This window comes from Furipterus horrens, unplaced genomic scaffold (genome assembly GCF_987537825.1).
Source record: "Furipterus horrens unplaced genomic scaffold, mFurHor1.1.pri manual_scaffold_8, whole genome shotgun sequence".
Classification (NCBI taxonomy): domain Eukaryota; kingdom Metazoa; phylum Chordata; class Mammalia; order Chiroptera; family Furipteridae; genus Furipterus; species Furipterus horrens.
In genome coordinates, this window is record NW_028327178.1 from 85974714 (window position 1) to 85989797 (window position 15084).

Sequence of the window (15084 nt, forward strand, 5' to 3'; positions counted from 1 at the left end):
ATCCATGTTGCCTTGTTCTAGGATGCACCGCTTGCAGTCTGAAACAAGCAAAACAGATGCTGTTTGGGCCATTTGACACGGCATCCGTTTCTGACTAGATGCTGATCCCCTTTTATACTTTATGTTTCTGAAAAGTTGTGCTTAAGGAATTTGTCTGAATCGAACAGTGTTTTCCCCTTTGGTATACTACATTTCCATGTCAGGTGACCCTCACTTCCACTTTTGACGGTACTATGCTCTGGGCCCCTCTGACAGGTAATTACAAATGGATGGTTGGTGGAGGCCTTGCCCATGTGACCAGCCGCCAGCAGGGCATCTGGTCTGTACTGTGCAGCCTACCACTGTGTCTTAAAGCCACCAGCCTGCCTACTCTCATCTGATTCCATTGCAGGATTAAAATGGCCAAGAAAACAAGAATCTTGCCCCTTATCTGGCTCAGGATGGTGTGTGCGGACTCTGCACTCGTGAAGCAGCTGCGTGTCCTTCAGCCAGAGCCACTCTGTTTCTCAGCCCAGCTCCTGTTTCAGTCAGGGCAGGACATGCCATCTGCTTGGGGAGGGCATGCTGGGTTCCTGTCCCATTGGCCAGAATGCTCATGCAAGGCTGCTTCATGGTATTTAAGAAGGATCTGGACATCTGGGAGTTCCCAGCCCTGCAAACAGGAGCCGATTTTATATTTTACCCTGGAAGTATGTTAAAAATAGTGATCAAGTCATGTTAGTCCATAAAACTATCTTAATACAATTATAGCTGAAATGTTTTACATTTCCATAAAACATGGCAAAAATCTTTGGATTTGAGTAGCTCAAGTGTTCATGCAGTTAATATGAAGTATCTAAAATGTAAGTGAATGATGGCATCTGAGTATCTTGCATTTTGTTGGAGGATGTGGGCAGGAAATTTTATGGAGGATCTGCAAGTTTTCTGGGTCCTTTAAAAATAAGATTTAGAATACTTGAGTCTTTATGATTAAAGAGAATATTATATCTCCTATTGATTTGTAACTTACAGCTTTCTGTTTCCTCAATAGATCTAGATCACTAACATGATTTTAATGCTTATCCTCTGTGATTTAGGGCAGTTTTGACTTATAAAATGGAACAACAGAGGAGGATAAGTTTTTTCTATAACTGATAAGAATTTGAAAGGGAGGAGGAGGAGGAGGTGGGTGGTGAAGTGGAAGACTTACACTGATGTTTAAGGAGAAACTTACAAGCTCAGCAGGAAAGGGAGTTCCCCAAATCTCCAGCCCCAAGGGGAAAGGTGGCGGTGGCGGTGGCAGGGACCCATGTTGGGGTGCTGGTGGTAATTACAGGGCTCCCCCAGGGCCCATCCTGAGGCTGGCCAGGGGGAGAGCAGCAGGAGGGGAGGATGGAGAAGCCAGAGGCCTGGCTGCGTGGCAGAGGAGGTCTTTGCAGACCGGGGTTGGTTCTTCCAGGTGTGCCTGCATTTACTCATATGCTGTTTGTCTATGGAAAGACTGTTAAGCTGTCAAATAGTGAACTACCTCGGTAGTTCCTGATGCTGTGATCATGGTTTTGGTCTCGTTTCTTTTAGGTTACCCCTGTTTCAGGCCAGTGCTTTTGCATTTCTGGCCCCTGCTCGAGCCATCCTGTCTTTAGATAAATGGAAATGTAACACCACAGGTAATTGCAGTTATTTCCACATATGTCATTGGGGTCCTTTAACACAGGTGATAAAAGGGAGGCCTGGACATGCTGCCCTGGGCACATGGAATCAGGCACACGACACACAGACCAACAAGCAGCTTAGAACACTCCAATCTGTGGATCGTGTTTCTGTCTCTCTCTCTGTTCACCTGTTCATCCCTAACTCCAGAGCAAGTAAGGACCAGAAGAAGGGACTGCATTTCTCCATGCTAATGAAATTGATAAGTATGGGAATGAAGAGAAAAATATTTGTGCTATTTTTCTGCCTCTTTCTTTCAGTGGATTTTATGAACCACCAGTATAATCACTCTCTTTGCTGCGTCAGCATCCCTTCTCTGAAACATCTGCTTTTTAAGGATCTGGCTGCTTTGGTTTTCTGCAAATGACTTTCATCTCCATCCCCCCCTTAGTGATTGCAAAGATCCTTAATTAACCCCATAAGGTCAGGAAAAGATAAAATAAGGGATTGGAGAAAACCAGACCTGTAGTACTCTCAAAATACTGTTCCGTTTTTAGGTTATAGGAGCAAAGTTTTCCAGCTTTCCTTTCCTTCCTTGCTCCTAAGGAGTTACTTTGTGACTACTGGTTTCTTTTAGGAGCTGGAGAAGGCCTTCGGTTTTATCTAGGTTTCCAAAACCGTAGGCAACCTTGCTATTGGGCATTTCAGCCAGCTGCTCGCAGGGGTTGGTCTTTGTGTGAGGCTGGCACTAGCTATGTGCATCACCAGTTCAGTCAGCTTTTGACCAGCTGGGTGCTCTCAGTCAAGGAATAAATTTGGTTAAATTAGTGTTGGGGAATCTACCTTTCAGTATGGTAAGCCGTACTGTTGAAATTCAGGGATGGGTATTATTTATACAAATACACTTACAACAGGGAGGAAATTCTTTTTAAAAAGAGTGAAATGAATGTGTCCTGTGAAACATCAGTGTCACTCCAAGAAAAATTTTGTCTTTGTTTTTGTTTTCAAGATGTTTCAGTTGCCAACGGAACCACAGAACTGTTGCACACGGAGCACATCTGGTATCCCCGGATACGCGAGGTAAAGGCGAGCACCGTCTGCTCAGGGCTCCTTTGTGTTTCTTTTGTGCTTCAGTGTCGGTGGTTGTGCCCAGAAAATTGCAGTTGCTTGCACCAGGCCCTCCTTTTCTTTTCAGCTCCTGACATGTTTATTTCTGTCATTAAACATGTCATTAAATTTAGATGACATCACTGGAAAATAAAGCATGCAGAAATGCATTGTGCGGCCAGACAATATTGATTCTCACTCTTTTTTTTAAACTCTATTTTTATTGTTGACACTGTTACAGATACCTTCCTCTTCCCCATCTTTGCCCCCCTCCACCCAGCCCCCTCTCCATTGTTTCTCACTCTTCATTTCCCTCCTCCTCTCCTGGTGCACCCCCAGACCTGCCCACTTGCACCCTGCAGTGTACCCAGCCAAGGGGCATGGCTCCTTTGGAAGCAGCTACAGAGGCTTGTCAATAGGCAGCAGAACTATTCATTGCAGCCTGTTTGCCTGTATTTGTGAAAGGAATTAAAAGATAATTGTCTATATAGGGCACTTGAGCAGAATAGATTGTGGGAATCCTTAAGACATAAACAATGGCTGACAATTTATCTAGATCTTTTAAAATCTGTAAGATATTCAATATTAGTTCAGAATCAGCCCCATTATTCTGTACAATGGAAACATTCCTTTAGAATTTTTGTCAATAATACTGTCTTTTAAATGTCTTGCAGGGGCTCACTTTGTAAAGTCAAGAACTACAGTGTTCCTTTGGGGCTGGTTTTGAATGTTGTGTGTCTTAAATAGGAATTATAAATTATGCCTGTCTCATTTATCAGTGGAAAAGGCAAATTGGCTTTGCATCAGGTGCCCATTTCTATAATATTCTTACATCTATCAGGTTATGTTTGTTTGCTGGGCCCTAGTCACACCTGGGAATTTTTTAGTCATGTCACGCCTATAATAACTTGATGCATTGCAGAATTACTGCCTGTGGTTGTAGGTGACATTGGAATACGTGATGTTTGAGCATCTTACTCTCATGTCTGTACTGTCTCTCGTTCCAGATCCAGGGGGCCATCATCATGTCCTCACTGATAGAAGTGGTCATCGGCTTCCTAGGCCTACCCGGCGCTTTGCTAAAATACATCGGGCCCCTGACCATTACACCCACTGTGGCCCTCATTGGCCTCTCCGGTTTCCAGGCGGCAGGAGAGAGGGCGGGGAAGCACTGGGGCATCGCCATGCTGTAAGTGTTCTGAGATCACTCAGCTGTGGGCAGTAAAAATCTTCCCTCTTCGCACCACTGAGGGACAGCTGCTTTGAACATTCTGACTTTAGACAATGCCTTCTTTTTCTTTTTTTAAAGTCAGGATAGTCTGACAGTATAAATTTTATTCACTTCGTGCCAGAGAATTATTGATGGTTTTTTTAGAGCCAGAGGTTGGGAAATAACTTGCAGTCAAGGTATGCCAAAGATAGATCTGGCAGCAATGTAGAGGAAGGGTTGTAAGTTTCAGACTTTGGGAAGGGGGAAGATGGTGGTGCCATTAGCTATTGACTTTTGAGGTTATGCCAGGTCTCCTGTGCATGAATTGAAATACCTAGAAGCTGGATCCTTTAGATGACACTCAAAAATACATCCAGACTGGGAGGAGACAGATGCTGCAGGAGGCTCTGTTGGCATTGAAGGGAACATGGCTCCTCAGGCCAGGCAGAGCTCTACACACCCATGGGGAGGCCAGAGTCCTATTAATCATTGCCGGTCCTTTTGCAGAGAATTTTAAGTCCGTTAAAAATGTCACTTACCCCCGTAAGTAAGGTCAGTGAAGACATCCAAGACTTTGATAATAGTGTAAGGTCGATTATTAATTAGAGCCACAGAGTTCTGTATACCACATATAGAGCCCGCTTTCTCTTGTGTGTCTATAGAGCGTATATGAGTTTACCACATAATCAGAAAATGGTTCCGAGACTGGAACTTTACCAACCAGTAAAATTTCTAAAACAAATTAGTAACACAAGAGGGTTTCCAGTTGTTTTTGTATTGCTTTCTGAAACATTCCGCAGTTGTTCCACAACAGGCAGCACTTACTGAGTCTGTGCCTCAGTGCTGTACATCGTCGTCGTCGGCAGCCGTCCGTCTCGAGAGACGATGGTGTAGCTTCTTAAGAGTCTATCTGCACCGCCGAGAATGGCTGTGCAGTCCGACTCGGGAGTGACATGGTAGTATCTGTCTCCTCCCGTGTTGAATCGACATCTTGTGATGACGCTGGAGTGTCCTCTCCAGTGAAGCTGAAGCTACAGAGCCTGGGCAGGGTGATATGGAGGGTCTGCTGTTGCCCATGCAGCAGAACCCCCCTCTCTTCGCAGCTGAAGGATCCAAGGGAAAGACGGAGTCAATACAGCTTGGCTTCAGGTGCGCCGCAGGAGTTGCCGGTGCTGACTACAACGTCAAACCGCCTTAGGGACTCCGGCTCCGGATTTTCTGTCGGGGTTTACTCCCTTAGCCTTTCCCCTGAAGAGGTATGCCGCAAGGCAGCGGAGGTTTTTTGGAGTCAGAGTTTTCCTTCTCTGATGTGCTGTACATAACACTATACATATTATAAGTTAAGGTAGGGATCAGTGTTGTCTCCACTGACAAAGCCGAAGCAGGAAGACACACAGTTAGCTGCCCTGCATCACACAGCCAGGAAGCGGCTGGGATGGTTTTCAAAACCCAAACAGGCTGAGTAGAACTTAACCCATAACACTTAATCGTAACACTTAACCCTGCCTCCCTTTATTAGAACATAGTGTACCAATAAAGTGAATCCTCACGTAATTGTGAGAATGTCTAGGATTGTTCTTAATTTTCTCATTTCATTGAATACACTCCACATCAGGTTTGGTGTGTGAGAAACATTAATTTGTTGCCTCTCACGTGCCCCTACCTGAGGACCTGACTCACAATCCAGTCATGTGCCCTAATGAGGAATCGAACCAGTGACCTTTTGTTCTACAGAACGACGCCCAACCCACTGAGCCCTACCAGTCAGGGCAGAATTGCTGATAATTTAGAAAATGACGATGATAACAGCACTGATCACACTTTACAGAGTAGTCAGAGTTGTTCTTGAGAAAATTCATAACCTTAATGGCATATAAAGTACATGAAGAGAGCTATCTTCAGAAACTAGAAAAACAGGATAAAAAAATGAACCCAGTGAACGCAGGGGGAAAGAATAAGGACACACACAAAAAAACATGAAACAAATAGAAGTGCTAATTCTAAAAGGTGCTCTTTTGGAAAATAACATGTAGCTAAGAGTCCTGGCAAGGCTGTTAGATGAGAAGGCCATGCATGGTAAGACCACAGATCCATGGAGGATAAATTCAATCTGTGCTCCCTGCCTCCAAATTTTAAAAAATATAATAAAATGGGTAGTTTTCCAGAAAAGCATAAATAAGCAAAATTGACTCCTCACTGTAACGTCCAACCTTTGGGGCTCCTCAGAACTTGGTCCTGGGTCGCCTCCCACATGCTTCTCCTAGATCATCTCTTCCCCGGCACCAGCAGACATCTGTAATGCTGGCGCCTTCCATGCCAACCTGTAGCCCAGGTTTCTGAACTCCAGGCTTAAAGATCCTACCCCTGGCTTGTCCTCTCGATTTGCTATTACAGAAGACATCTCAAACTTTAATGGAAAAAAGCTCCAAACACTTGATTCCCTGTTTGCCCCCTAAAACAGCTCCTTCTCCTCTCCTGCCCCTTTTCAGTCAGTGGCACGCTCATGCACCCAGTTGCTTAATACGGAAACCCCGCAGTCCTCCTTGAGTCCTTGCTTTCCCTTGTTCCCCACGGACAACCCGTTCTTCTGTCCTACCTGCAGGACAAATCTTGGGTCTGTGCTGTGGGTGGTTAGAACCCTCCTCAGCCATTGCTTCCAAACTGGTCCTCAGCTTCTCTTTTGCTCCCTTCCGCTCCATTCTCAGTCCTGTCAGGTGCGTGGCCATTACCTCTTCAAAGCCTCCTCTTCTGCCTCTTCCTTTTATAACTCCAATAAGACACATGCTAGAATACTGGAAGCTGCTAGGTCTTCCTGTCATGTTGTCTGAAACCTCACCCCCTGCCCCTCGGTGTTTATACCTCAGGCTGGGCACTCAGAGTTTTTAGCACTGGACTCTCCAGTGTTCAGAGGTGGGACATGATCTTTGATTATTTCACCGATGCCTTCCTCCTTCCACTCTGCTCATCTTTCTGGACCTCTTGAACTCTTCTTTACTTCCCTCTCTTGTTTACCATCTCTTCACCATTTTCTGTATTCAAAGGAATTCTCCTCAGCTTCATCTTGAATCCTTCTGTTGAGCTTTTTATTTCTGCTCTCATGTTTCTTAATTTCTAAGAGCTCACCTTTTTACTTGGGGTGTTCATCCTGTGCAGGTAGGGCCTCAGCACCCCCACGCACCTGGTTCACCCTCTCACAGCAGGCAGTTAGCAAGCATCCTGTAACTAAGTGAGGGGAGGACTGGAGTCGGGGGTTGGGGCTGAGCGCGCCCATGATCACGGGAGAAGGGCAGAGTATCGTTGAGGGACTTTTATCTCTGAAAGAAGAGCTGGGCTCCATTGGTCAGACTGAGTGTTTGTCTTTAAGGAAGAGTGAATTTCTGTCCTGTTTTAAACTGTTCTGGCACTTTGGAAAAGAAGGAAATGTCTCAGTCAGTTTTATCTTAATGCTAAATACTGACAGAGCTAATGCAAAAGGGCGAGTCTGGCCAACTTTATCCTTCTTGGAATGTGGAAAACTCCGAGCTGAGTTCAGGCGTGTTTAGGTAGCATACAAAGTTTAGCATCTTTCTCTTCTCTAAGGCTTCTTGAAATTCTTTAAAATGCAAGTGTGCAGAAGACTTCCAAACAGGGCTTTTGTATCCAGTTCTTCATACACCTAATTTATTTTTTTAGTGCCTCACCTATAAATTTGGGAAGAATGTCCCTTAGAACATGGTTTGGGAAAAGACTGCTACAATACAATAAAATAAAAGAACAATGAATTTTTTATTATTTCGGGAACTCAAAGATGATTATTAGAAAATGTATTAATAAAATCCATTGTGAGTCTCTGGATTTTATTATTAAAAACCATGGTTACAAAAAGAAAAATCAAATTCAACCATATGTCTATGCTGCAAACTGTTAGCAATGTGGGAATAGAAGAATCTTTTATGAATAAGATTTTAATTAAAATGTCTTATTCTTTAATGGTGAAAGAATTAAATCAGGCCTGGCTATTGTAATTAGAAACAAAGATAAGCTTGCTTATTACTACTAGTATCATTTAAAGTAACCTGAATGTATTAACCAATGCCAAAGACAAGAAAATAAAGTAATTTGGTTCAATACCAGAAAGGTCAGGGAGAAACTAAGACACATTCCAGAGCTTACTAGCAATAGCATGCTATTGGTAGAGCAGAACAGGATGGATAGAAATAGCACCAAGAAAAAAACTCATATTTAGCATATGATGCAGTCGTATTTGAAATCAGTGGGAAATGGAAGAATTGTATAGGAAAAATTAGATAATTATTTGGAAAAGAGTTAGATTCCTAATTTATATCAAATTATATTTCAGTTAAATTGACTTAAATATAGAAAATAAAATTACAAAAAGTATTAGGAGAAAGCCTACATAAGCATTTAATCATAAGACAGGGAAGATCTTAGCCTGGCTGGGCATCTCAGATGATTGGAACTTCATCCCTTACACCAAAAAGGTTGCAGGTTCAATCCTGAGTCAGGACACATATGGGGGAGACCCCCCCCCCCCCGAAAAACAACATTTATTTATTAAAAGTAGTGTATTTATTCTTACATGTTTAAACTTTAATCACCTTCAGAGTATTCTCCATTTGATGCAATACACCTATTGAGATTTTTTTTTCCACTGCTCAAAACAGTTTTTGAATTCATTGAGTTTTATGCCTTTAGGACTTCTGCTGTTTTTTTGTTTCACATCAGCGAAACATCTCCCTTTTGTTTCACATCAGCGAAACATCTCCCTTTGAGGACTTCTTTATCCTGGGAAACAACAAAAAGTTGCTTGGGGCGAGATCAGGTGAATAGGGAGGGTGGGGCACAGGGATCCTGTTGTTTTTGGCCAAAAACTGCTGAACACTCAGCGCAGTGTGAGCAGATGCACTCATAAATCACCCATCATGAAATAGGAAAACACATTGAAAGAGTCTTCAAAAAAAATTCGCTGAAGCTGATTTCAGCCTCTCACAACAACACCAGCTGGTACACTGGTACCAGTGGGTTCCTAGAATGCTCACCTAGTGGGGGAAGCCTGTACTACAAGGGGCCCACCCTCCAGAAGATAATTCTGGTATTTGAGGGGTTCCTCCCTTGTACTTAGGTCGCTGGTTTGATCCCCAGTCAGGGTGCATAAGGTGTGCACGCCCTTCCCCTCTCTCTAAAAATTAGTATACATATTCTCACATGAAGATTAAAAAAAAGACGGGAAGATCTTAAAGCAGATATTGAAAAGAGAAAGCTTGATAGATTTTACTTTTGAAGCACTAAACTCATGTCAAACAATCACTGAAACTAAATTATAAATCTGGGAAAATATTTATAACTAATTCTATGAGAAAGTCTAATGTCTCCTATTCATAGTATTTCATTAATTAGAGATCCCCAGTGGAGTAATGGATAAAGGATATATGAGCAGCCACTTAACAATAAAAGGAAATACAAATAGCCAATTTATGTTTTAGAAAGGTTACCCTCCCTATCCAGTTATCAAAGTACATATTCCCAGAGAGTCCCTTAGCAGGGGCCTGAGGGGCAGAGGTAGTGTGGTTGATCAGGTTGTACAACATGGCTCCCTAAGTCACTCCAGTAGAAGTGGCATTGAGAGACACATTCTTAGGGGAGGGTAAATGTGGCGACATTCTTAACACCATGCTTAGGTCCTTGATGGGAACTCTTTTTCCTGAGAAAACTTTTTGTTTGCTATTCTTAGGGATAATTTCAAACCTGTGCAAAGGTAGAGAGAATAGTGTAATAAGCCCTCCTGTACAACCCCCAAATACTCAAGAGAAATCTCATTTTATCTATATCCCTGAAAACATTTAAATTCTAGCTATTTGAAGTTTAACAGTAATTAAACAGGGAAATCCATGGTAAACTAATCCCCATCATCAAAAAAAAAAATCTCATGATTAGTAAAAATTTAATATTCTTTCATATTTTTGTTTATGCATAAATACAAACATGTATATATATAGCTTTATTGTTATATTATTTTATAATTTGATTTTTACTCCAACATTTATTGTTGGGCTCACTCACCTTTCCAAGACAGTGTGTTTAGATCTATTTCAATCCTTGTAAAACCACACAATATTAAATAGTATGAAATAGTTTATAATTTATTAAACCATTCCCTACTTGATATTCATGAATGTTGTTTAAAATATTCTTGCAAGTATTCTTAACTAAGTCATTCATATGTAAAGAATGAATATTAAATGACAATAAGGTTTTTTAAATTGATGAAATAGGCAGAGATTTAAAGGAATGATAAGACCCTGTGTTACAGACAGTAGCAAATGAATGTTCTTGGTCCCTGGGTAGTACTGTAAATTTACCCAACCTTTCTCTGCATATTTGGCAGTTTTTTTCAAAAGCTTTAAATAAGTCATGTACTGTTTGACAGATCCATTCTATCCCTAGGAACTTGTCATCAGGAGATACTCAGGCAGGTGCCAGGGTCAGGCTGTCTATCACAGTTTCTGTTACTCCCAATGTCACACCGGATGGGAATTGTTAGACCAGAAGTGCTACATCTACAGATCTCCATCCGTCAAGGTCACGGCATTAATAGGGCTACAAGCTGGTTGGGAAGCGACATGTGAAATATGATTGCACTTTGGGTCAGATGATGACCTGTCTGTGCTCTGAGGGCAGGGATGACAACAGGCAATCCTGTCTCCCTTTAACCCCAGGATAACATAAACATTCCGGGAGTGGAAACTTCAGAATAACAGACCAGAATGCTACATGTTTGTCACCAGTGGTGGGATGATTCGTGATCTTAAGGATTTTGTCTTTCTTTTTGCTTCTCTTCCTCTTATAAGTTTCCTGCATTTTAGTATGTATTTCTTGACTAGTATTTGGAAGGTAAAAGAAAGGTCAACAAGCAAGCAATATGTAAACATGAAGAGGAAAAAGCTAGCTGTGGTGGACGGGACCCTGGCTTGAGGATCTTGGGCTCAGATCCTTGTCTCTTTTCTGCTCAGCCAAGGTGTGCGGATGTGGGCACGTCCCTATGTCCTGCCTCTGCTGTGGGACTGCCTGCCCTTCCTGTCCCACAGGTATATCTGAGGATGAACATAAATTAGAGGCAGATGGATTGTAGAGTGGAAAGAAAGCGGGGTACTAATCTGCCCAGTCCACTCGCTTAATTTGTGCTGCCAGCTTTGGGCTTGAGATCTGGGTGTCCTTCCCTGAGTTCTGTGTGGATCCCTAATCCTTTTTCAAACGTGCTTTGAAAAGTGAACAACACAATGCAAGTATAATTGTCAGGTGGGCTATCATCTGAGATAATGATAATAATAAAAGACTTGGGGCCTTTTTGGATCTCAGAGATGTTCACTTTGAAATAAATCAATAGCATTTTTTTTAAACATGAAAATTTCACGTTGGTCTAAGTTTAAACCAGTTTTAGTGTCTCACTGTTATACTGTTTTTGTTGTCATTGTTAACTTCACCACCTCAGGGAAATTGGAATGACTTAAGCACTATGCATGTTTTCAACCTTGAATTGGTACTGGCCTGGTGACCTTGTGGTAGGGCAGAGACCCCCATCACTAGGCCAGCGAAGCGCCCAAGAGGTGGGGAGACAGTGGAGCAGCACAGGCCTGTTCTCCAGGTGGCCGCAGTCTGCACTTCATTAGGAATGTGACAGTGAAGCCGCACTTGAACGGCCGTCAGTGGAGCTGATAATTCCGTCTCAGCAGCGGAACTGTGCCTGGGAACAATTAGGCTTAGCTTTGACGGAGAACCCACTCTTCTGCCAACCTACCTTGGGCTGTAAGCGAAAGAGCGAGTCCCGATGGGTGATGAAACACATCTTTGTTCGCCTTTATTGTTTTAGCGATGGTTGCACCCCTGCCACACTCGGGCCCTGGACTAGTGAGGACTGTCAGGTCCTGCTGCAGGGAAGTTGCCTGACATCCCTGCCCCCTGTAGCCCTTAGTGCAGCTGGGTCTGGAGTTTGGGGTCAGTGTAAAGGGGCTTCTGAGCCAGCCCCAGGCATTCCAGCCCTTAGGACCCAGGTCGCAAAGTGGTTCCGAGTCCAGGCTGTAGGGCTGGCCCCCTGGCCCACCCACCCCGTGAACTGTAGCTACATGTGCTTTGTCTCTAACGTGGATGATCATAGAAGCCACTGCAAAGGCTGAGGTGATGGGTGGGATGACCTGCACATAATGTCTGACCCACAAACCTCAGGAATTCATTGTCGATATTGAACTCTACTGTATATAGCTTTTTTAAATAGTGAAGCTTTTTGCTTTTTAAAAGTAATTAATGCTCTTTATAAGTAAATCGGAAAATACAGAAAAGAAGAAAAAGATTGCATATTATATTGCTACCTGAGGCCAATTCCTGTGAACATTTTGGATCCTGTCTTTAGCGTTTGCATGCATTTGTGTGCGTGTGTGTATGTGCACACTTGTGTGGTAGTTGCTTGCTTTTAGTTAATTTGCTGTAACTACACTGTTCTATGTTGTATCTGGCAGCCTGTCCAATTCTCTTACAGAGCATAAGCTTTTTCCATCAGTGTGTGTACCCTTTGGGATGTCTTATTCTATTAAGTGAAATTTAGTCAAAACATTTATGTGGTAACTTTCATTTCTGCATCAAGAAATGCTAAGAAAAAGGGTTCTAATATTTTTTCCAAAAATGGCATTTACAAAAGATATGATTTCCTAAATAATAGGTAAGAGGACTAGCAGCTTTCTAGAGAAATGAGTTGGCCATGTGTGACCACTTTGCCATTAAAGCTTTAAGTAATATTTTAAATTGCAGACATACAGCTTTTAAACTAGTTTATTTTTTTTCTCTCCTCAGGACAATTTTCCTAGTATTACTGTTTTCTCAATATGCCAGAAATGTTAAATTTCCTCTCCCAATTTACAAATCCAAGAAAGGATGGACTGCATACAAGTTACAGCTTTTCAAAATGTTCCCTGTAAGTAGTTACATTTCTTTCTCCTGACAATATTCCCTTTGTTTGGTTCATTATATAACATGTTTATGTGAAAGGAGGGTTTTAAGCAGGTCTGTCTTGGGGGCCATGTCCGTGTGGTGACATTGGGGTACTAATGACCACCCAAATTGTCATGGATTTCAAATTAAAGTGGTATAAGCTTCTGATTCTGAAATCCTTTAGGAGGACGTTGACTGATCCTGGGACCGGGGGAGCTCTACAGGCACATTGTCCATTATCTGTGTTTTACTAGCCAGGCTTAGGGTTAAAGGAACTTTACCTGCATAAAACTGCTGTCTCTAAATGTGATGCCATTCAAGGAATTGGTTTTCAGCAGATCTGTTACAAGGTTTTTGAGTGCAGTACTGACAGTGGTGGGCTCTGGGGTGTGATGCTCAGACTGTAGGAAGGCATGTGTTTTATCAAAAACCACCACCTCTGTAGTCTAACAGAGGCCCTTTTTTATTTTTATTTTTTGTCCACTTCAGATCATCCTGGCCATCCTCGTGTCCTGGCTGCTCTGCTTCATCTTCACAGTGACAGATGTCTTCCCTCCTGACAGCACCAAGTATGGCTTCTACGCTCGGACAGATGCCAGGCAGGGTGTGCTTCTGGTGGCCCCATGGTTCAAGGTCCCGTACCCATGTAAGTATTCTGGTGGCCAGAGCAGGCAGGAGCTCACGAGGGCAACTTAGAGGAGCTGCAAGTTGGCAGAAGGCTCTGCAGCAGGAGAAGCCTTCTTTGCCCTTGCAGGTCTTACCATTCTGGTCATTAGAGGATTTGACCCCCAAAGAAGGGAGGCCCTATTGCTGCAGAGCCAGAGTTAACACACAGAGACTAACCGGCTCCCTTCTCAATTAACTGGTTGGTTCTTTTGGTTCCACTGGGGTGAAATCTTGGACAAGAGGCCTCTTGTGGGTTTTGAGGTCTGATGGCCAGGATTTAAGGGCAGCTGCTTAGAAACACAAGTATAGAGCTACACAAGGCCCAGGCCTGTGACTTGAGTGGGAGGGACCTGGAGATTAGCAAGCAAACTGCTCAAGCATAATGGAATTTGTATAATCTTTTAATGGGGAGCTATAATTTCTTTTTAAATTTGGTCATAGCTACCAGAAGTAAACTGATACTCACAAATGGGTGGAAGATGGATCTTAAGATTTAAGTGTTGGATAACTCTTGGTAAGGTCGGGGGTGGGGAGGAGGGCAGTCCCCAGCTGAGGTATTACTTGGATTCACATTTACCACCTTCTAGACTCCTCCCCAAAAGTGACTCTGTGAACCCAGTGGTTATCGATGTTCGCTGGTTCTGCTGTGAGGACTCTGTTCTGGCATTTGGGATTTTTATTAGAACTGAAGCCCCAGCTTAGTCAGGCTGTTTAGTGGTCACACCTTCACATTTTATAATGACAAGGAAAGAAAGCAGGAAAAGCCAAGAATATTAAGATCGGGTCAGAGACAACTGTTGTAAGTGTGTTAAATGATGATGACATTGGCAGTTGTCCCTTCTGTTCTGGACACATTTACAAACACTTTAAAAAGTATAGTCTTCTGAAAAACACTCTCATCAGGTCATGTGGTCTAAGTATGTACTGTATGTATTCTTTTTTTTTTTTTTTAAATGCTTAGTTCATAAATATACATATAATCAAAGATCAAATGAGATTAAAAGTCAATTGTTGAGGCAGTCAGGAGGCCCTTGCGGCACATGCTGGGCGGCCCTGCAGATGAGCACACACGGAAACGCAGAGGGCTGCCCGTGAGAAGCAGCTGTGCGCGTGCTGAGCGACAGCGCCGGCCGGCTCCCGCTCCCGACGGCCCTTCACTGCATGGGCTGCTCTGTTGCCAAAGTGCCCCTGGGAAAAGCTGCCCCAGAAAGACAGGAGGATGTAGTCTTAAGTACTCCGGTAGTTTGGCTTAATTTGGGGATTGGTTTTCAAATATGTCTCTGCCTTTAGCATGCCAAGAGCTACCTGGATTGGTTGTTAAAATACAGATTTGGGGCCCAAAATGTCAACAGTGCTGAGACTGAGACACTGCTGTAGAGTGACAGCAGAAATTAACGGTTCTAGTGAAGAGGAGAGATGAAATAACAGTGAACAGGGAACACGGGAGCCAGCCAGGTTTTGAATGTACAGATAATCTGAAGTAAATGGGGTCC

General features: G+C 43.0%; 1 protein-coding gene across 3 annotated transcripts in view; it reads left to right on the top strand.

Annotated features, from left to right (window-relative positions):
• SLC23A2 (solute carrier family 23 member 2) overlaps positions 1-15084 on the top strand; it is a 121145-nt gene that overhangs the window by 89593 nt on the left and 16468 nt on the right. For all 3 annotated transcript variants that reach the window (XM_090286075.1, XM_090286077.1, XM_090286076.1), the window contains 5 exons: positions 1558-1646; positions 2639-2709; positions 3744-3925; positions 12788-12908; positions 13415-13571. In XM_090286075.1, the coding sequence (XP_090142201.1) occupies positions 1558-1646; positions 2639-2709; positions 3744-3925; positions 12788-12908; positions 13415-13571 (620 nt within the window). The remainder of the gene's footprint in view (positions 1-1557; positions 1647-2638; positions 2710-3743; positions 3926-12787; positions 12909-13414; positions 13572-15084) is intronic.